Genomic DNA, 22,083 nt, shown 5'->3' with positions numbered 1-22,083 from the left:
TCGTATTTGGCCGGGTTGCCAACAATTCCATCGTTTTATTTCCCATGCTCGTCTCCTCGAACTGGCGTCTCGTTAATGTCCCGACATCGATCGCGGTATCGTTCCATTTACGTATCAGTTTCGCCGTCGTATCGATGCGTAACCTTCGTTTTTCTATATTCCGCCGTGCACAGCGAGAAGTCGAAGAGACGGACGCAAACATTGGCGAACACGAACGACCCGAGATGGAACCAGACGTTCGTCTACGAAGGTATCAGGGGCGCAGAATTGAGGAAAAGGGCGCTGGAGATCACGGTTTGGGACTACGGGAAGTACGACACGAACGATTTCCTAGGCGAAGCTGTGCTCGAGTTAGCGACCGCCCGTCTGGACGAGGAACCGGAATGGCTACCTCTGATCGGACACGGCGAACATCGACACATTGGGTACGTGACCAAACCACTGCTCGGTAGATTAGAACGTTTTTTCGTTTTCTTCATGCCTCTGAGATGAGACGCAATCGCTACCTACGCATTCGTACGCTTGTTTGCAACGAGAGACTAGGAGAGACTTAGAGATTGGTGACTGACGAATACTCAATGCGCTTCTGTTAGCCGCTCGAATGCTAAATGAAATGAAACGAAGGGGCTAGATCGTAGGCGGCAGCTAGCCAACCAGTTCTCGCGTTATCATTCTTTCAATACATAGGGAGAAGGAATCCGTCGACGATCACCGGTTTATCCTAAATAACGTCTCGTTAAATAAGACGGGTCAGGTGTTCGTCGCGCGTTGTGTACGTATGTCTGTGTGTGTGCGCGTCCCGTGTGCATCCCGGGTGTTCAGCAGATCCGTTCGGCTGATTCTTTTTCGCCTAGCTCTAGCGAGAAGAGCGTAGCGTGAGATCTAAATTTCGCGTTGCACAGATACTATCAGGAGCCCGATGACATGGTGATAACTCCGGTGGACTGCCATCTCAGTCCACCGTCGACGACGTCGCGGCTGAGCGACTCTGACACTTCCGAATGCGATATCACGGACTGCGACGTCTCCAGGGAGCAAAGGAGAACAGCTGACGGTGCCAGTATAAGCAGTATCGGCAGTTCCTCCAGGTAAGAGCATCCTTCGAAATCTCTCTACCGCGCCTCCCGAACTCCAACCACTACTACCACCCTTCGCCCGACCTCAAACTATATACGAGATATATGTATATATATATATGTATACCGGGGAGAAGAGCGTGCTATTTTCTAAGGACGACGCGGCACAAACGTCCACGGCCACCAGAGAACACCGTCGATTTAAACGATTTAACGAGATCCGAGCATAGAGCATCGATTTCCCCTTCTTCCTCGAGAAGAACAAGTAGATTCGTCGTAGGCAGGCTGACAGTAAGACGCAAATAGAATTATCTACGCTATGGATCGTAAATTTCATACCGCCTCGTACGAGATACAAGAATTTTCACCGGTGTTTAAGCACGAGACTCGTAGGCGGTAGATATGGCGCGAAATATGTTCGATAGAGGGGTAGTTTTGAACTTGCGATCGGTAGCGTGGAAAATCCTACGAGGTTAACGTACGACAGTTTCCGTGAATCGAAGCCTTCGAAACAACCCGGCGAAGAATTAGCTGCGGAGTAGGAAGCTGTGTCGTGCAAGGTTCGCCAGGAATTAATGGTACTTAGTAGTAGAAGCGTTACCGTTCTACCGGGGTTACTACTTTCGGCTTAAAATCCCGTTTACAGCTGCCGTAACCGCTATCGTAACTGTCGTAATAATAGTTATTTCTCGTGTTAATCCTTTCTCTACAAAGACCGAGTACAATCGTCCTCGATCCTTCAACGTTGTCGCATAAACATTCGAGGAGATCTCTGTTTTCTTCTAAACGGTACGGATCGACGCGGAATACCTTCTTAATTACTCGTACCTCATCGAGCTCAACGTTTCAAAGGTGAAGCTCCTAGGATGGCAAAAAAAAAAGCAGAATCGAGAGAGGTGGTTAAAGGTTTTTGTGTTCCACGCGGAAGAAGGCGGCACTGTGACGTAAAGACAACCACAACGTTGGTAAAGAGAGACGGAGACAATGGGAGAGAAAGCGAAGGGGTGAGAATAAGGGAGCATCAGGGTAGAATGGCGGGGAAAGAGAATTAGATAAAGAGAGAAAAGGAGAGAAGAGGAGAGACCGAGAGCCAAGTTATAAAACTGGGCAACAAGCCAATTGACATGCCAGTTGGCCTGCAACCACCGCTGGCTGCGGAAGCCAGCCCCTCAGCCCGTATCCATATTAATATTCCAGCGACCACGTCCGATCGTTATTTGTGAGTGCAAAGTGCTTTCCACCCAGCCTTTGGGTCCTCTCTATTTTTCCTGGTGAAAAAAAGAGGAACCGACGAACAGGAAACAAGTGAACGGACTCTGTCTGCAATCTGACCGGAGTAAACGCGAAAAGAAAAGCGGTGATTACGTGAAAATAAGGGAGGGAAAATGAAATTTAACTGCGTGGCTAGGGACAGTGATAACCGCGTGGTTCATTTTTAGGCCGCCAGTGATTAGAAGCTGAAACTTCAGTGTGATCGATCAAATTCAGTGATCGCGAGCTTTAAAAAAGCTTCCTCGCTCCAGTGTTTGCGAATGTTCAGTGTGATAACGTTGAGAGGAACGATGTGTCGCGAAAGAGCGTCGAGTGCGGTGTAATTAGTGAATTTATCGTGCAGTTTGGATTAGCCGTGCGCTCGATTCGAAGAGGAGTTAAAAGGAGAAGGAAGATTGAAGATACACCGTGATATAGGATTGGAGAGTGCCGATGCAATGGAAGGGAGGAACGCTCAAGAACGAAGGAAACTGCTGGCCGCTTTGTCCCGTTCGTCTGTCTCTCGGTTACCATTTCCAGCTCTAATTGGCCGAACCTTTTGCAAATTTATTCCGCGGATGATGCTCTGAATACAAGCTGCGTCCCTCGAGAGCGTTCTCTAGCCGCTTCTCCTAGAGACAGAGAGAGTAATCCGATTGCCGGCACGGAAAGCTCGGGCCCGCTTCGCTTTCGTTTGTAATCAATCGCCTTATCTGTCGACCCTCTTCGATTCGAGGGTGCTCGAATAATAATATCCGAAAGTTCCCTTCGCCGTGGAGCTCGTTGAAAATTGCACGACACAGCCTCGAAAATCCCGGCAAACTTGCCCGATCTTCGTCGAAACTTTCGTTCTCCCTCTCTCTCTCTCTATCTCTCTCTTTGTTCCTCTTTTTTTCTCTTTTTGTCAGCTTTTAACGTTTCATCGGGCCAACGTCTCGACGCGCGGATCGTTTTCACGCGAGGTCGGCTTGTCGTTCGACGTCGAGAATCTGTAGAAACGATTTGGAACGGCGCGTGCTTCATTAATCCACGCTGGCCTCAATCTGCGACTCGCTGACCAATTTTTCTCCCCTTCTATTTTTCTTCCCTGCTCTTCCCTCTCTGTCTTTCGGCAAAGTTCGCGAAACTGGCGCGTTGAAAATGCCGCGTGCAAGATGAATAATTGAAACGTTGCGACGCGAGTAGCCGGTTCGCGCTGCGTGCAGATATTTAATAACCTTCGATACATCGCCTAACAGGATTATCCGAAAGGGTTTCACTGGTTACATTAATAAATTCATCGTCGGTCGTGTCCGGCGTACCGGTCTGATTACTCCCTTTTCTTTCGATCTTCTTTTCACGAAAAATCCGCGTTCGTTTCTCCGGTGATCTCGTTTATTTAGCGAATATACTTATGTTAGTTGGTAAAACTTTCGGGCTGGCACCGGTCAGCCGCCACCTTCGATCGATTTCCTTTGTTATTTATCTGTTCTGTTGTTTATTTTTTAGGTTTCATAATATGCCGTCAAATTATAAGCGGTACGGCTATTACAAACTTATATTCTCTCCTCTCTCACGTAATCACGCAATCACACATGTTATTTTGCATCGTTCACCGCCAACGTTAACGTTTAACTTGTGTAAATTTAGCGATACGCCGGTAGATATACGCTCGTGTCAGTGATGCGATCGACTCGAGGCACGATGTTTTCTATATAAACACCAATGAACGCATACTGACGCGATCTTCTCGTTGTTAGATCGGTGAAAATCGTTGGAAAAGAATCGTAGCATGAAAATTTAGCTGGTTCCTAGAAATGGACGATTAGCAATTCTGGCCCCATTATCGACGAGAAACGAGCAATCTTTCGTTTTACTTTGATTAATTATAATATTCTACATGAATATGAGAAAAATCCGTTTTGTTAATAAAGCTTGAAAAGGACCGTCATATATTAGTCGAAACCTTTCAAAGATAATAACAGAGTTGATTTTGATTTATATAACCATCTCTGGTATATTAAATTGTAACACTGTTAGAGAGAGTTAACCGTACATCTGTTAACTAATGAATCAGCTAATAAGGAAATAGAAGTATCCTTCGAGTAACCTAATTTTTTATTCATTCCTCCTGGAAGGGTGTCTCGTTATCGCGGCTAACCTTGTGCTAAAGTAATGTTCGTCCCGTTCCTCTAACTATCCGGGGTAAATTCACGCGGGGATAACGCGGTGCTCGTTAAAACGACCATAACTGATACGTCCCTCAGATGTATTCCAGTTGCTCCCTCGCGTGTCGAGCTTTCGTATAATGCTTCCACGCAGCTCGGTTTTCGCATTTTACCCTCTTCGCGTCTCGGTTACATCTCTTTCGGACCCAATAATATGAGGGAGAAGTATTTTCTAATCGTGAATCGTTTCTCGTCGATGTGCCAGGCGATGAACGACGATCGCCGTCGAGGCGTAAGAGAAGAGAAAAGCGCGATAAATGAAAAGTAGTTTTTGGGCGCAGAGATTCAGTAGGTCACCGATCACGTAGGCACACGTAGGCGTCATCGTGTCATCGCTTCTTGCATCTCCCACGTTAACGAGACATTAGATTGCGAGAGGACATGGCTTTTAGTATGCTTAGTGCAACGCGACGCATCGGCCGGGGTGGCTCTTGTTTCTTTCGTTTCGAAGCTTTACCCTCTTCGCGATTTGGGCAACGTCCAGTTTCTACAACACACACCCACACGTACACACGCGCCAACACACAGATGACCTGTACTGGTTTTATACTTTTTCCCCGTTGTATCCGTTGCCAGGAATCACGGAACCGACGACGGTTTTTCTTCCGAACGATTCGGCCGCGATCGATCCGCGACGGTTTTTGCACGCATTTGGCTCCGCTAATCGCGACTCCGTTTGCGAGTCCATTGTTTACGGTAGCCAGCAGTTTTGCCTACTGGCGAGTAGCTTCTTGGCAACGGATACAACTCTGTCCTTCCGTCGCGAAGGACACCGCGGAGGAAAATGGTCCAACTACTCTCTGTCCGGCTTCATTGGCAAGTAACACTTTGTAAGAGATAGCTTCGCGACGTGGATCGCAAGGATATGCATTTGCACTTTGCAGATCGACCGACCAGTTCTCAGTCTACGGAATGAGGTAATTAATTGAGCTCCATTTATATAAAACCATTCTGTCACCGTGCCATCCGCGTAGCTTCCTTCTCTTTCAATTCATTCCACGAAAAACAACCATCGTATGTACATAGACGACAATTTAGAAATAGAAGAATGGACTCGGAAAGAGGGTAGTTGCGTCAAACGAAACGGTTGTGTATAAATGGATCTTTAATTGTTATTAAAAGTAATTCATTCACGTACGCGTAATTGAAACTTGAAATTAATGCTTCTCATCCTAAAGCCTTATTCATAATTTGATTAGACGCATTAGAACTTGAATTTGGATTTTATGCTTATCGTTAAGACTTGGAAAGTGAAACAGTTTACTTGCAATTATCGTCTCGTTCTGTTCAATTTTTCACGGAAAAAGTAGGATGCAAATATTTGAAGGGAACGAGATTTGCCCGTTCCGGAGACTTTGACCATCGATATCACGGGATCCCTTCGCGTATCCCGGGGAATTGAAAAGAAACCTAGTTCCGTAATTGTTTCTGGCAAAGTTAGTAGAACTCGCATCCTTGTGTCTTGGTTTTGTCGCTTATCCAAGTTGGTACAAAGTAACCGTACACGTCGGTCGAACGGCACGAGTGCAACGCAGCGTAGAATGCATATTTGATGAAGCATCGCCAAATGAGAACCAGCCTGGCCGCATGCACTCTGTAATCTTAGCGCGAAGATCACAGCACTACGCGATATCCCAACCCCGAAAATATGAACCGATCAAACCGAGCTACGCGACGATCACTAATTGGGGAAAAATCTGAACGCATGCCGGAGCAGCCACTATTCTAGCCCCCCGCCGGAAAGGGAGCTATGCCTGGACGGGGAGCATCGAAGTCGCAGGGACATGTCGCCGCAGGGGCGTAAACGAGCCGCCCTCATGATACGCGACCAACCAGCGTCTATTTCTGGTTACCAGACTTATCGCAAGGTGAGTTGTCACACGCTCTTTTTTTTTCAATCATATTCACGGAACTCCTTGTGCACGTGCTTTTCCAGAGAATTGAACAATCGGTTCGTAGAATCTGTAGATCGTATACTCGATATAACTTGGAAAATCATCGTCGGCGCGTTAACGTTTCCCGGAAACGTTGCGAATTCTATCGTATTTGCCGTCGTAATCGAGGCTCGTTCGTTTCGTTTATTCGCGATGGAAACTGACGTTGTTAAATTTCTGCGATACCCAGGAGGATATACATCGAGGAATGATGGGGCACAGGTCGCACAGTGCAGCGCCTATGGACTCGCCGAGCCTTCGATACAGGGGAAGGTCTCAAAGTCCCACAGGTCATCGCTCTCTGTCTCCGCCGGAACACAGATCCATGCCCTACTCGCACGGCTACGTGTCACCCAGGTATATCAATTGTCCATGGGAAATATTACCTAATAATCCTGTCGATAGACGCTTCGAATCAGTTCCCGGATTCGTACAAATCAGATTTAAACGGGGACCTTTTCGTTTTTCTTCTTTTTTGCGTTATAGATTTGGCTCGAGGTCGGCAACTGCCACACCCACGGGTAGCCCTAAGAAGAGACAGTTACCCTTGATCCCGTCAGCATTGAAGGAAAGGGCTGCGATGGATCTCGAGGAAAGGGCGAGATTTATGAGACACCGTAACAGGCAGGTGCACACGACGTGCAGGAACACGGGGATGGGAGGTGAGCCTGATTTCCTTCTCAAGATCGCTTAGCCGTTTGTTGCGATGGAATTTCAATAGAGGACCAGAGAAAATAACGACGGGAGTTCGTATAAACGCGCGCCTTAATTTGACCTTGTTTTCAAACTACCCAGGGAATTTTGTGTTCCGCCAACGAGTAGACGTTGGAGAACTCTGTAATGGAACGTGATTAAAATATAGACCGGGAGAACGCTCGATGCAACGGGAAACTAGCTAAAATATATATATTTATACGAGATACGTTCGTTGTTTTTCGAGATAGCGTTACGACGCTTACGATGTTTCCCGTATAAATTTCACAATTCGGTGTACGTTAGCTGGATACGTATCCCCAAAGGGAATGATTTGCATTTTTCAGGTTGGGAAAGACACTATAGCGGACTGTCGGACTCGGATCTGCCCTCGATAGATCACGATCCGTTATCTTTGTCGCACAGTCACGCTTATCGAATGCACAGACCGCGAAGGGGACATTTAAGTCCCGACAAAGACGTACTTGGGGATCTCGGTGACTCTGATATGGAGAGTATAGCCTCCGTGACGAGTAGTGCCTTCAGTACGCAATCGGAACGACCACGTGGATCTAGAGGGCTAATGTGAGTATAGTTCGATATCTATTGTACTATAATTTCGAGTCGATGACCTTGCATTTCAAAGTCAGTGTACAAAGCAATACAAGTTCCATAGAGAAGAAAGTATTCCCTTTAGAGAAGACAGCCATCCATTGTACCATTTTCTTATTTTCATTTTTAACTCGTGCGATACTCGCGTTACATTTCATTTTCTATCATTGTTTTTACGTCCCGTTTTCTTTTCTTTCTTTTTCATTTATAAAAGATTGCACAAGTTGATCGTTTGACTCGTTCGTGGATCGTATAGATCGCGCACAAAATGGAACATTTGATGGCTTACCTTCTCATCAACGATAATCCCTGAATTAAATGGACATTGCCGAATGAAATGACACCCCGTAGTTGCACTGTCTCATCTTTTCTCCCGCCTGCTTGATAGAATCCCGGTTCCCTTCCGTTCTCTATCTTTCTCTTTGTCTTTTTCAAAACATATTCTATACGTTTAGTTGGCTAGATTGCACCTCCTATGCACCGTGTCAATGTCCATTTAATATTGTCCCATTCTAATAAAGCAGGGATTGGTGCGTGGCGTTGGTCGAACGGCTAGGTGTACCTACGTTTAAACACGTCACAATTTTTTTGCATATGTATGTTTTGAGTGTTGATCACGAAACTCAGAATCAATCGTCGCACGTCCTACAGACAACCTGCATTTATTTGTTCGGCGAGTGACAATCCGACAATAATCCGGTGAAATTTTCAATAACCGTTGCTTGTGCAACGAAAAAACAGAAAGAAAAAGAAAATAAGAGAAGAAGAAAACGCGTTCGATCGATCGCGAACGCGCGAGTAGAGTTTGTCCTTGTTGATTATTATTGCAAAAGTAAATGATATTGAAAATGTTAGAGATAAATGATAAGAAATATATAATGAAGAATGGGCTAAAAGAATCGTTGAATATGAATCGCAGATTCGCTAAAACTCTATATGAAAAACATTGTTTGCAGACCGACAGTTAAAAACGTTTTAATACCCGGTGTCATATCCCCTATGCCCCTGCCCCCTAGGCGCAATAGGCGCAGGCACAGACTTAGGGTACCCTGCAGCGAATGTCACTGTCCGAACAACAATCCCACCAAGCCCAGGAGCAACAACCCAAGCAAGCACAATCCCACCCCGCATCCCCTCGTACGGAGCAAGTCCGCAGTGGTGCGCTCGTTGTACAGAAAGATGCGTACGCCGTTCACGAGGTCGCAGACCGTCGACGAGAACATGCTGAGATATTACAGCCCTGAGACCAGCGAGTACAGCGTCTCCGAGGGTTACATGCTCAAGCCAGAGGAGCTTACCGGTAGCTCCAAGAATCGTATACCAGAGATATACGTGGAGGATTGCCTTCAAGTCGACTTCAACGATCGTCTCATCGAGAAGTTTCGCGACAGATACTCGTCGCCCTACCTTCTGGACAACGGTATGCGTAGACGATCTCGTAGCTGGCAGGAACGTGTCACGGGGAGATCCGCGAAACCTAGACAACTCCATCTCTTCTCGAGAGGCTTGCACGATCTAACCGACGATCTCGGCATTAGGAACCTAGACATTAGCATACGACCGCGTAGGTCTTTTCTATTCTCCAAAGCTAGAAGCTTCGATTACGACGTGCTACACGATGCCTATGCAGATCGTTACAGTTTCGGCCTGGGTGCCGGTATGCTGTCGCGTCGCGCCAAGAGTTTCGAGTACGATACAATTTCCAGCAACATATTCAGCGACGACAGTCTACGAACCGCTAGACGAAAATTGAAAAGAAACTTGTCTATCAACGACGCTGGTTACGGCGACAAGATACCCGCGCTGGGTGATCAAAGCAAATCGTACTTCGACTCGAACGGCGACGACAAGGTACCGAAGAGTCTGCTGAATCGCGAGAAGAATTACGATTACCTGCTGAAACAGGATCACAAACCGTTCTACGGTTACGATTCCGAGTTCAGTTGCGGCGAGACTGAGATTTACATGCCGCGTTTCGATAAACAGAACGTCGATCCGAACCTCGCTCGGAAGAGTTATCGCTCCTACAACCTGACCGGAGAGCAGTCTTTCAGCAGCGACGATCAGATCGGTCTGAGAAACGTCCTAGGCAGGGAGGATCCGACGAAACGAAAATACATGGACTCGTCCTCCTTCGGCAGAGACATGTCGGAGAAACGTACGAAGAATCTCGACAGCGATATTTGCGATTCGGCTAACGATCACATTTACTGCAGCATCGACGAAGCACTCGCCTCGACGGACGGTTACGCTCGCGATAGGGACGTCACTTGTTCACCGATTCGCACGGTCGCCGATTTGGAGCGTTACGACAATCAGAGACCGAGCAGTCGGTCTCGCAGAAGAACGAAAAGCAACGAGTCTTATTTAGAAAACGGATACGATAGTTACGATTGGGACGTCGAGTACGACGAAGGGTTCATCGACAGGGGAAAGATCGAGGATTACGACGAGAGACTGTACGATTACGAGGACGAGGGCGTAGATGATTATTACGACAGAAGAGAGGAGGCGAGTCGAGGAAGCGGACGGAAGAGGAGAACTTCGCGATACCCAGAGGACGAGTACATCGGCGACGAGTATCGGGATTATCGTTCCGCCGATGAGTACGATTATCAAACGCACAGCGGTCCAGTGTGCAGGGACTCGTATCAGGATAATACGATGCCACGGAGAAGACGCAGACGAAGCCGAAGAGGGTGCAGAGAAACGAGCATCGGTGTATACGAAAATCTGCAACCGTATCGGGACTTGTCGTCGATGAAAGACAGCCTGACAGTTCCGAGCTTCTCGGAGAGCAAACGTATGATGCTCCAACGAGCCGAATCGTCGCCGGTTTTGCGTTCCGACGAGGAATTAAGCTCGGCGGAGAGAGCGGAGAGAGCCAGACGGTTATATCGACGCCGAAGAAACAGCAGCTGTCCCGAAGCCAGAGAGATCCGATACTACGATACGCCTCGGCGGAAAGACGAAGAGAGAAGCACGAACTTCATTCTGGACTCGGACGAGGAGTTCGGCTCGATGGAGACGGTCGTGTGCGCGGACTGTTTCCGTCAAAAGAACGATACGGTCATGGTTAGCGAGGGTATTAGACCGGCAGGGTACTACGACGCGGAACAGGAACGGGACGTTTGTTGCATAGATTCGAGATGCGGGTACGAGGACGCTCGAGTTCGCGACTATCCGGATACTTGCGAATTGACTAGGTCGGGATCGTTACGTTCGTCGTTGCAGTATCGGTCTAGGCGTAAGAGTAGTTGTCCCGAGTGTCGGGAGTTAGCTATGTCCTCGGAGTTAGGTAGGTCCGGTTCGATGACGCGTAAATCCGAGGAGAGAAGGCCGTCGATAGACTCGAGGCACACTAGGTACCGTAGACGAAACAGCAGTTGCCCGGAGGCTAGGGACCTCGAGTTGCTCGAGAAGAGGCAGCAACAGCAACGTGATCAACAGCAAGCCCAACAGCGTCAACAGCAGCAGGGTAGTAAGAGGAACGTAGCGATCAGCGATACCCTCGAGTACTACGAGTACTCGATGGAGAGCGAGAGCCAGTGCAGCGAGAACTGCGGATTTGGCCCGTGCGATCCGCGTAGGCCCCGTAACCGAGCACCCCACCCCGGTAACGCTAATTCAAGTCTCTTTGATTCCCAAACCGCTACCTCCGACACTGCTAAAAACTACCACCCACGGGCCGTCGATCACCACGATACCTCACGAAACACGAAAACGTCGACCCGCGGCAACGCCGACGAATCGACCGGGGCCCTATCGACCACATCCCCGACGTCGTCCATCCGACGCCGTTCGCGGAAAAAATCCGCCCACGACACCGGCGACCAACAACGCGGCGACGACGACCAACGGGATCGCCGATCCTCCTCCATGCCTGAAAGCAGCGAGTACAGCGGACAATCGAGCTCCTACGAAAAGACGTCCAGGAGTCAGACGGCTGATAACGAGCGCGACGATCATGCCAAAAGGGGCCAGTTCACCAGGAGTCTTAGCAACACCGACGCCCCGCAAGACGAGAAAGTTGGTAAGTCCCTGATCGAAATCGAGAGACCCGGATACTTCGATAACCTTACAATTAGATCAGAGTTAATTTATTATTTATTCGTTCGCGCGGTTTCGCGTTCACGCGTACCTTATTCTCCAGACGGTAGTTTGAGCGATACGGCGATCGGTCTGAACGTCGAAGACTCCTCGAGGAGGGGTCGCAAGAGTTCTCCCGGGAGTAAAAGCGGAAGCGGAAGCAGTAGCGGTGGCGGAAGCGCGGTGCAGTATCAGTCAGGTCTTGGGAAGAAGAGTAACAGCACCAGTCAACTGTCCGCCACAGGTAACACATCGTCACACTAGTCGTTTCTTCGAATTTCACGATTAATCGTTTCGTACAGTACATTATTCGGAAAATTCAATGATTCGAAAACGATCACGATAAAAAGCGATTCAATCCCGTGTCTCATATTCTAACGCGATTACTATACTGTCTTCTCTATCTCTTCTTTCTATCTGGCATCTTAACCTAGTCAGTCTCTTTGTAATATATCAATAGTTCATCGAGTCCTAGCGTAGCACTAGCTTAGCATCATTAGCGAGTAGATCTACGATGTGCTCTCGTTGCTGGAGCGAAGCGATCAATAAGAAAAATAATCTGTTGGAACAGTTCTTACTAATTAGCGATCCGATATTTCTTGCCGTAATGATGTAAAGTAGATTTATACTACTTAAATAATAAAAAGACGGCTCAAATATCAAGAGTACATCGTAGAGTAAAAGAAAAACAAAAATCCCATTAAACGGGACAGTATGTACATTCTAATCGTATTCTTGTTTTCTCCACCATCCCTCCTCATCTCTATCCGCCTCTCTTCGACATGAACACATTCACACTTTACTTCTACCGACCAACTATCTCTCGACTGGCCTGGGGACCATTCACGTCATCGATCTGCACCCACCTGCACGATATCTCATCTTGGCGGGCAATCGTCGCTCGCGCGATCGTGTCACGGGACAACACTCGACGCGGATCATCCCGATCGATCGGTGGAACGATCGCTCTACTATTTATACGCAAAACCTCGTAACTGAACACTCGTACAAATACAATATACACGTTGAAATATGCCTCTGTAACACTACATATATGCAACGCTACGATCAACAATCAACTACTACCAACACCAACAACTACAACAATACTTCTACCGCTACAACAACAAAAATACTATGTCACGTCACGCAAAAAACCATAACATACCACGTGCGTCTGTTGGTGGTACATGCGTGGGCGACGAAGGACGAAAACGGAGGCTAGGATTCGGGAAGAAGGGCAAGTCCTCGTTTACAGTTCATAGGAGCGAGGAGGTGTTGCCCGAGGACACGGCCAGCGGAAGGAGCGGACGACAACCGAGTTCCGCAAGCAGCGACGGCGAGGGTAGCGGCGACGGGGACAGGTCCGAACACCCTGCAAAATAATAACACCCAAATTATTCTTCTGTCCATCCCCTTTTCAGTTTTTCATATCCCTTCAATTTCTTCTGTTCGTCACGTGGGAGCGATCGACGTGGCGTTATCAAGATTATCACTGTCCAATAAATTTCAGTTCCTTTTAAGGAAATTTAAGGAAATTTTATTTTTTAAATTGAGAACGATTAATTGATAATCAACGGGCGGATAGAAATTGATTGTTGGACAGTGTTAAGCATCGTTCTTCACCTCTTGGTTCAAACGACACACGCGTTCAGATTGTTTGAGAAGAAAGTTCTTCGAGGGTAGGCTTTCACTCAGCGACCTTTCCGATAACGATAATTACCAGCCTTTGTTCGATCGACAGAGGATGTCGAGCGAATTTTCACGCAGTGATTCGAGCCTTCGGCGACATATGTGAGTACAAGTTGCGGAGAGACACGGCAAGAAGAACGACAGTTAACGCGATCGGTCTGCGACAGTTGACGTTAACAAACCAGAACAATGAAACACGCAGCACATTATTACTCTTTAGAAAGCAGTTGCCGCTTTAGAGAGGGGGATACGAGAGACGATCACGACTATCAATGGAAAACACTTCCTTCAATGCTTTCGGAAGATGAAATTTAAGAGTGAATTCTTTCAATTAAAATTTTCATTAATCAATGGAAGTGTTTTTAAGGTGCACGATTAAAATAGTCGCGAATTGATCTCTGCTGAACCCTGTTATGCTAGATTAGAGACTGTTTCTACGTACATAGTAGCGATACGTAACTCTTAGAGGAACGTTTGCACGAGTTTCCTGAGCTGAAGCGAACGAGAATATCTTCTATCAATTTTCTTTTTCACGTAGATGATTTTACAAAGCAGAAAGAGTAAGATGGCTATTGCGTTCGAAAGTGATCAGAATGGAAAGTTGCATCTACCGGGCTCAAGAATTTTACGTATTTGCTGCTCGAGTACGTTCGCGGCCTGTTTTATTCCCGATCGTAGAATAGTATATTTACATATCGGTTCCTGGGTTGATGCTGCCGATACGTCGCGGTGTCTGTCTGTTTTGTACAGCTTTTCAACTTTTAGATGAAAACACGTGGTCAACTTGTTGAGACTCCATAAACGGTAGGTAAGTTGACCACCTGTGACTCGTTATTATCACTTATTATTTTCTTAGAAGCCGCTGTTGATACGTGCTTTGGGCGAGATTATCTCCGCCAATTTACGGCTTTTCGTTTATTGATGTCTTCGAGCGTTGCCAGTGTTCTTATGCGCATCTTCGTATACACTATCGTGTATAAGTATTTGGACAAGATTTTATTAAAATTGTTCACGAACTGAAGTACAATCCAGATGCTTATGGATGGTAGTGTATGTATATACATACATATCGATATGTTCGTTCTAGGTACAGTTACAAAAGCAAACAGGCTGATTCGATGTAGCGCACAGTCTCGTACATTTTTCATACGGACAGGAACATACGTATCCTCCCGGAAACTTACATAGATTATTACGTAAGTTACGTGTCCAGAAATTGTACCAGACTCGCTTCATTCGTAAATGTATGAAACGATCGAATTTATTTTCTAGTTACACTTCTGTGTACACAAACAACACGGTACATACACAACGTGACACTAATCAAACATGCGATAACCACTTAGCTGCAGCGAATTTACGATAACAGAATCATAGATGTGACGTTATGTTAACGATCCACTTGGGATTCAGCTTTTTCAGCCTTTCTGCCCGCTTCTCTGATTACAGGTGCAACACAACGGGACACGTTCGTTCAGAAAGCTCACGGGAAACGATCGAGTTTCCTTCGATTGTTAATTTTCTCCTATCGCACCCTTTCTTTTAGAGGACCAAGGATTTAGGGCGACATACAGCGAAATCTTTTCCAGGCTTCCTCTTAGGAGGAACGATAATCCTTTCGTGGTCGCCGACGTAACCAAAGGATCTGAGCGCAGAAACATCCTGCGACGACGCTGGATTTTTCCCCTCCCTACATGTCCTATAATTCCCCAACTTAACGATAGCCCGCAATAGTAGTCGCGAGTCCGCTAACAATGCCGACACCTAAGCTGCCTGTAAAGGCAAGTTCGTGCCCTCTTAATTAATAAAACTATCATCGAGTCTCGATACCCAAAATTCACCCTGTTCGCCGTACAAATGATCGAAATTTTCTCACGGTTCTTATCAAATTCTAGCTATACTTTCTTACTTTTGCCCGAACTATCATCCAACGATCATCCATCGAATCGAAAGTTTCGTTCGTGTGCACACGTGGTCCCTGTTTCTGTTTCTCATCGGGACATCGAGGGTGTGTGAGAATGAAAGAGAGCGTGGATAGTTTGAAATCGAAGAGAGAGGGAGAGAAAGAGCCCCGATAATCGCGACTAATCGAAAGAGGATAGCGTTACGGCAACCACCTCTGGAAGCTGGGATATTAAGAGGAAAGGGCTGCGGCAGAACGCGGCGCGGGAAATCTAAATGAAAGATTCTATAAAGCTTTAGCTGGTTGTTTCTTGTTTGGTTTAAAACGCAGAGTGCGGTATCGGCGGGATCTTCGTCGGGAGTGGTAGCTCGGAGGCACGTGTCGGTTTATCGAGCCGGAAACGCAACAGCACGCCGAGCAGCATACAACGTTCCGAGGAGATTGTACCCTATCAACGCTTTGAATCCGGAAAACAGTCGGGATCGGTGGCCAGTGACACAGCCGGAAGTCTCAACTCGATCTCTAGTTCCGAAGGAAGCTCGTAAGTAGTGGCCTCCACCGACCGATTCTGCAACCGGAACTGCCGAGACTCCTTTGCTGTCTCTTTCAACTCTTCCTTCTCTCTCTCTCTCTCTCTCTCTTCTCTCTTCTCTCTCTTCTTTCTATCGCGTTCTATGTATCTTAAAAGCTATTCTCTATCTGTACAGCAGGGTTACTCAAATGATATGGTTTCAGAAATTCTGAAAATTTGATCGGATCAATTGGATTAACCCTGCTAATCACTTCGTTTCCACACTCTTTCTGTATCTATCTCTGTTTCTATCTTTCTCTTTCTCCTCCACTGTATCATTTGGGACAAATTTTGTATTGTTTTACGCACAGGAAAGCCGCGAACGTGAAACGTGGATCGTTTTGTCTTTCAACGTGTGATTGAGCTGATGTGTATGCCCAGCATTGATGTACATTGTTTTGCTCATTCATGCTTTAATTCCTCCCTTTTATTTTCCGTTCACATTACGTCATTTCCTTTTTGTTTTATATCAGAAATATTCATTACCGTACATTTTCTTTCTTTCTTTCTTTCTGTTTTTCTTTTTTTTTCTTTTTTTATGTTTCCATTCATTTCATAAAGAAGAATTCTTCGATCCGTGTTCGATTAATTGCAAACGAGGAAGGAGCAACAAGATATATTTGTCACAAGTGCAAGCACACGTTCGATAAATGTTTCGTATCAAAGTCGTTTGATTTTTCTCTGTTTCGTACTTGTTCTCTTTTTTAACCATGTGTTTTGTATTTCAATGTGATATGATGTTGTCGGTGTTATCGTCGTCTTGGCTTGTTGCTTGGCTAAATGATCATGCGTCCATTACGTCGAAACACCCTTGTATGTCTACCACGCACACACACTTTATGTATATATATGTATATGTCTCTGTCATTCCGAATCGTCCTTATCCACGGTGACGAGGAGCATTCATTTTATATTGGGTAATCCAGGTGTCTTTTAAACGTGTGATTACGTGTACCTTATTCTCTTTGTACAACCATTTGTTTATAGATCTACCCTTATGTCTGGAGAGATACCAATACCAAACAGTGTATATAATACTGTAGACAATTTTATGTTTGATGTACCTTGAGTCGACGTAACTTTGTGAAACAAACAAATTTTAACATTCTCGATTTTATTAATTATCGTCAATTTAATACGTTGAAAATTCTTATTATTAAATTATTAGAAAATTAATTAAAAAAAAAAAAAAAATAACGCGGAGAGTTTGAGACGTATTAGAAGGAGTTTCGTCGACTCGACTCAACGATTATAGAAATTCTTAATGGTCCAAAGGTCCTGTGTCTTTAAATGTAAATTTCTTTCATGAAAAAAATGATCAAGGTTTCAAAAGGAGTCGAGGATCGATAAGTTAAACGTCGAATAACCTTGTTATCCTACTCTAAACTCTTTCATCCTACACAATTTAGCTACCTTTCGAGGGCTGATAAATAGGGACAGACTTTAAACAGCGTTACCTAACACACTGACGAAGGTATGCCGCAGAAGGTAATCGACGTAAGTTACAAAACAATGATTTTCTATCGTATTCTCGATTACTAACGAATAAAGCATGAGTAGCTATAGCGTTGTTGGTTGGTTCAACAATAATCAAGATGCTAATTAATTTTCAAATAAAAGCAACGACGAACGTGAGGATTAATCGAAGAAGTTAAAGTGATTATTGTTGAAAGTATTTGATATGGTACTTGAGCATAGAATGGTCAGCATGCACCAACAGCCTGCTACGTTTCCAACTTTATTATTAAACAACTTTCTCCCTACACTATATATATATTATATATTTATTCGCTACACTAACACTACACTAGCAGCGTGAGTTCTTCTTGTCTAAAATCGAATGAAGTGTGCTCTCTCCTTCCGCACTTCCGTCGAAGGCTTGCGAGAATCGTCCCTCGCTCCTGCGGAACGATCTCTTATCAAATTATTTATTTAACCCGTCCCGTTATTTATTCGAATTCCGTTACAGTACCACTGTAACGGCGAAAGTGACGAATCGAAGAAAATACTAACGAGTACTTTATCGGTTTGAGCTTCAAATTAGCCCTAATTTATTTATTCTTTTCTTTCAATTTTGTTTCACCTACCCTGCCTTCTCCTCTGCCCGAAATACCATGAATCTTTCTTTGTATATTAAACGTTTGATTTTGGAAACTGCAGTTGGTCTCCCAGTCTGCGAATGACAGGCGAAACTGGCCAGTTGAGAGACTTCATCGAAGATCTGGGCCCTGGACAAGTGGTGGGAAGACAAGCATTGGGTGCTCGTTGTTTGGGTGGGATTCAGCTGTCGTTGACCCAGAAGAAGGGCTACCTTGAAGTGGAGGTCATACGTGCCAAAGACCTTAAGCCAAAACAGGGCAGTAAAGCGATTCCAGGTTCGTTCAAGGACACATTCCTTTAGGGTGATATCGATATCTGATAACATCTTCCACGATACATTAACCTCCACGTTTTATGGAATTTTTCTTCAGCTTCCTACGTGAAAGTTTATCTGGTGAACGGGAAGAAATGTATCGCAAAGGCGAAAACGGACGCGGCTAGGAAAACGTTGGATCCATTTTACCAACAATCGTTATCCTTTAGAGAGAATTGTCGGGGTTGTATACTGCAGGTATGTAGCCATCGAATTTTTTAATCTTCTTGGAATAATTTATACTAATCGTTGTACGTTATAATTGCAGGTGACGGTATGGGGTGATTACGGCCGATTAGAGGGGAAAAAAGTATTCATGGGCATCGCGCAGATCGTGTTGGACGAACTGAACCTCAATGAGATGGTGTTCGGGTGGTACAAGCTGTTCGGCAACATATCCCTGGTCAGTGGACCTCCATCCTTAGCTTTGTCCCGTCGATCCTCGGCCACTTCCTTAGAATCCTTTAAAATCTAAGCAACAATCCTTCCAGTATCCTCTTTACACTTAACAAGACGTAGTGCAAAGTTCTTTTTAACTCTAATTCCCAATGAAAAAGAAAATAACAAAAGTACATATAAATATATATATTTGATCGCGTTTAACAATATCTATATAGTTTTCTCCGACCAGAGTCTCGCTGTAGTTGTTCGCGAATGTTCAAGATACAACAAGAAAAGACTCTTTTAGAATCGTTAAGACAACGTAATCGTAAGTTTGATCGTTAGTTTATCGTGGTTCATATCCGTTCCATTATCCCCCAATGATAACGCTGTTGAAAGTTCGGGAAAAATCGAATCACGAAACGATTTGATCGGCTCTGAATACGGTAATGTCCAGTTGACTCGATCGTAGAGGAGAGTTTGCGTGGATACATTTGCGCGTTCGTGTCGATCGACCGAACGAGTTAAGTGTGCTTTATTTGCAAGATGACCGCGAGAATGGGATAAGTGTGAAAGGTCGTACGAGAGGAGATGTGTTTTCTAGAAACACCACGTATCACATATCATGTACGGCATATCAGACGAACCGCTAGTCTGTACGTAGACTAGATCTGTAGAGATAGCAGCCATGTACCCGGACCGCCAGATAGTTTTAGGTACGCACTGAGATCAACGCATCGTTCCTAAATAATTGATTCGAACGATTTCGCACGGATACCTTTCTCTATCGTTCAATCTCCTCCATTTAGTTTGTTGTGCTAAAATTAGACTTAGAAAATATAAATTTATGCCAATTTTTTGGAGGTATCCGCGTGAAATCTACGAACGTGTGTTGTTACAAATTCCCCTAATGTCTTTTACATTAAAATTATCCTGTTGCCTTTTAACGAGGGAAATGCACGATCTTCGGGACATTTAGTATTTGTACAAAGTTTGGAATCAATCGGTCGTGCGCTTCCCTTGAAATTTCTTTCTTGGTGGCAAACTCTTCCTCTTTGGCTACGAAGCGACGATTTATTAAAAATCGAGGCTTCGTCGTCGCGATTCTATCTGTTTATCACCCTTGGAAAGGCGGTGGGATCGTTACTGTTCTTATGCACTGTTCTTAATTTTTATAAGTTTCTTCATTTTAATAATTGAGACTTTATGTAATAACATCTTCGCCTTTCCAGAGTTAACCCTTTCGATTTAAAGAATAAAGTTTATTACGAAGTTCATAGAATAAATTATACGTTGTAAATATAAATTTAGCAGAAAGGAAGGGTTAACTGTAACCTTTAAGTCCATTGTTTCGTGTGAATTTAATACAATGGTTTTCTGTCTTTTCTCCTGACAATATCACCTCGTTATTTTGATGTTTTTCATTATCTCTGGACACAAGTTTCCGTAGACACTCTGATACGGCTTGGTTAAGTGTAACCTTGTTAATCTTAGACTCTTGCACAGCATTGCACCCTTTCGCTACCTTTTTCAACGATTTCATTCCGACCATTTATGCAGAACTTTAATAATGTACACTGATCTTTCCCTTATTTTATTTTTCGTTTAAGAAAAAATGAACGAAGGTAAGTCTCTGCCGTATTCGGAGTCCTCTGTTCAATTCTCTTCAATGTTTCTTCTAACAAGAAATGTTATACAAGGGATACATTTGATATACATTTTGTTTTTATCAACGCTAGTCTTCAAATTGAAGTTATAAATCCCATATCAAATATTCTTTTGGAGTCTTACGTCGTATTGAAAGGATATCAAAATCGTGTGTCACTTGCATAACTTTTCTTCTAATTATTATAAAATGAAACAAGGATCCTACACCAACGAACCATGTACCCTGAAAATTCACCTAAATTCCTATTTGAATTCTTGTTTCGACTGTGTACATAACGAACCGTGATCACTTCCAGATTGATCTACTTCTCATTGTTCCTTTTATTTATAACGCTTCTATGTATATTATCCTCAGAAGTAAGGTAAGCGTTCGACTGATCTTATTTTCTTTTCTGAATCTTACTTACAGTGAAATCGATGCGGAGGTACTCTATACGAGTTGGATAGGAATTGCAACGTGGTGTTCGGTGAGAAAGGAAGTGCCGTACGGTTGTGACTCGATGTTCAATTACACCGAAGTGAAAGCAGAGAAGGAGAAGAATAGTGAAGTGATGTAAATTGTTCATACGTGACATCGAACATTGTGAATACATCGTCACGCGAACGACTTAAAAAATGAAACACGCAATTTAAATAAATATACATATATATATATATATATATATATATATATAATATAGGCCACGCGTAATTCGCGACAGACATTTGCAAAACGTTTGTACATAATTTAGGAGGCTCCAAAGTGTTAATCGCCCAGTGACGATTTACAATGAAGATTTCCAAAAATACGGTCGCACCAAACAAAGCAAACAATACAGGAACAAAGAACAAACTACGAACTCGTTGTCAAAGTTTTTAGCCAAGAAAATATCATCGTCAGAGCGATATATATATTATTATTATTTATTGTAAATACTATAACAATGATATATACATATATATATATGAAATTCGCGATACGTATGCGCGCAGCTGTTTAAATGACGAACAATTGCCTTGACCGTCGCGTTTTCGTTGCCTGGTTGCCATCCGCTTCCGGTCTCCAATCGATTTTTATTAACCACGATCGACGAAACGAGCTATCCGTTCGATCGTTCAGGATCGAAGTCGCGTGGCAATTTGGCAAGGAGACGGGGATATCGTGAATTAGCGAATTGTTGTTGAACGTTATAAAAAAAGTAGCCATCTTCAACTATTTTGCATGGAAGAGTGTGCTTATATGTGCGCGTGTGTATGGGTGTGCGAGAAAGGGAAGAAAGATTAAAAGAAAAAAAAAAGACGCGAATGCTAAAAAAACTATATCGACTGTCATAATATTGTGATTCTGTTAGTTTTATTTGATTGTCGAGAACCTCACAGATTCAGGTGTTTACGCGTACGGGGGACACAAAAGCCATGTTGTACCATTTAGGACTTTTATTCTCTTTGTCGACTTGCACTCGATACTTTAAAGGAAGCTCGTTTTTTTAACGTGAATATTTACTGAGAACGAACCGCCCACAATAAATCGCGTACTGAGCGGCGTTCCGCGGATAAAGAAATCGTGCCGCGAACGCTGCTGATGAATATATACGAGAATAATAATAAAAAGGA

General features: G+C 44.5%; 1 protein-coding gene and 1 long non-coding RNA gene across 18 annotated transcripts in view; one reads left to right on the top strand and one right to left on the bottom strand.

Moving 5' to 3' along the window:
• Nucleotides 1-21,770, top strand: part of Rim (Rab3 interacting molecule) — a 59,554-nt gene extending 37,784 nt beyond the window's left edge. For 9 of the 17 annotated variants that reach the window (XR_013063464.1, XR_004581818.2, XR_004581808.2 and 6 more), the window contains 14 exons: nt 174-425; nt 903-1,088; nt 3,816-3,845; nt 6,252-6,402; nt 6,659-6,825; nt 6,955-7,130; nt 7,509-7,746; nt 8,730-11,806; nt 11,927-12,106; nt 15,788-15,998; nt 18,189-18,403; nt 18,500-18,639; nt 18,710-19,538; nt 20,900-21,770. Coding sequence is in view for 2 of the 17 variants with exons in the window: in XM_076692240.1 (XP_076548355.1) it covers nt 174-425; nt 903-1,088; nt 3,816-3,845; nt 6,252-6,402; nt 6,659-6,825; nt 6,955-7,130; nt 7,509-7,746; nt 8,730-11,806; nt 11,927-12,106; nt 15,788-15,998; nt 18,189-18,403; nt 18,500-18,639; nt 18,710-18,844; nt 20,900-20,902 (5,161 nt within the window). In the remaining 15 variants the exon portion in view is untranslated. Of the gene's footprint in view, nt 1-173; nt 426-902; nt 1,089-3,815; nt 3,846-6,251; nt 6,403-6,658; nt 6,826-6,954; nt 7,131-7,508; nt 7,747-8,729; nt 11,807-11,926; nt 12,107-13,069; nt 13,227-15,787; nt 15,999-18,188; nt 18,404-18,499; nt 18,640-18,709; nt 19,539-20,899 lie in introns of those variants that run through there. The other 8 variants (XR_013063469.1, XR_013063467.1, XR_013063463.1 and 5 more) reach the window with 8 other exon arrangements.
• LOC143306079 (uncharacterized) overlaps nt 1-22,083 on the bottom strand; it is a 67,522-nt gene that overhangs the window by 43,020 nt on the left and 2,419 nt on the right. The gene's annotated exons all lie outside the window — the stretch shown is intronic.

Source organism: Osmia lignaria, chromosome 2, assembly GCF_051020975.1.
Source record: "Osmia lignaria lignaria isolate PbOS001 chromosome 2, iyOsmLign1, whole genome shotgun sequence".
Classification (NCBI taxonomy): Eukaryota; Metazoa; Arthropoda; class Insecta; order Hymenoptera; family Megachilidae; genus Osmia; species Osmia lignaria.
The sequence above is the reverse complement of the archived record's forward strand: the minus strand, read 5'-3'. Positions and strand labels throughout refer to the sequence as shown.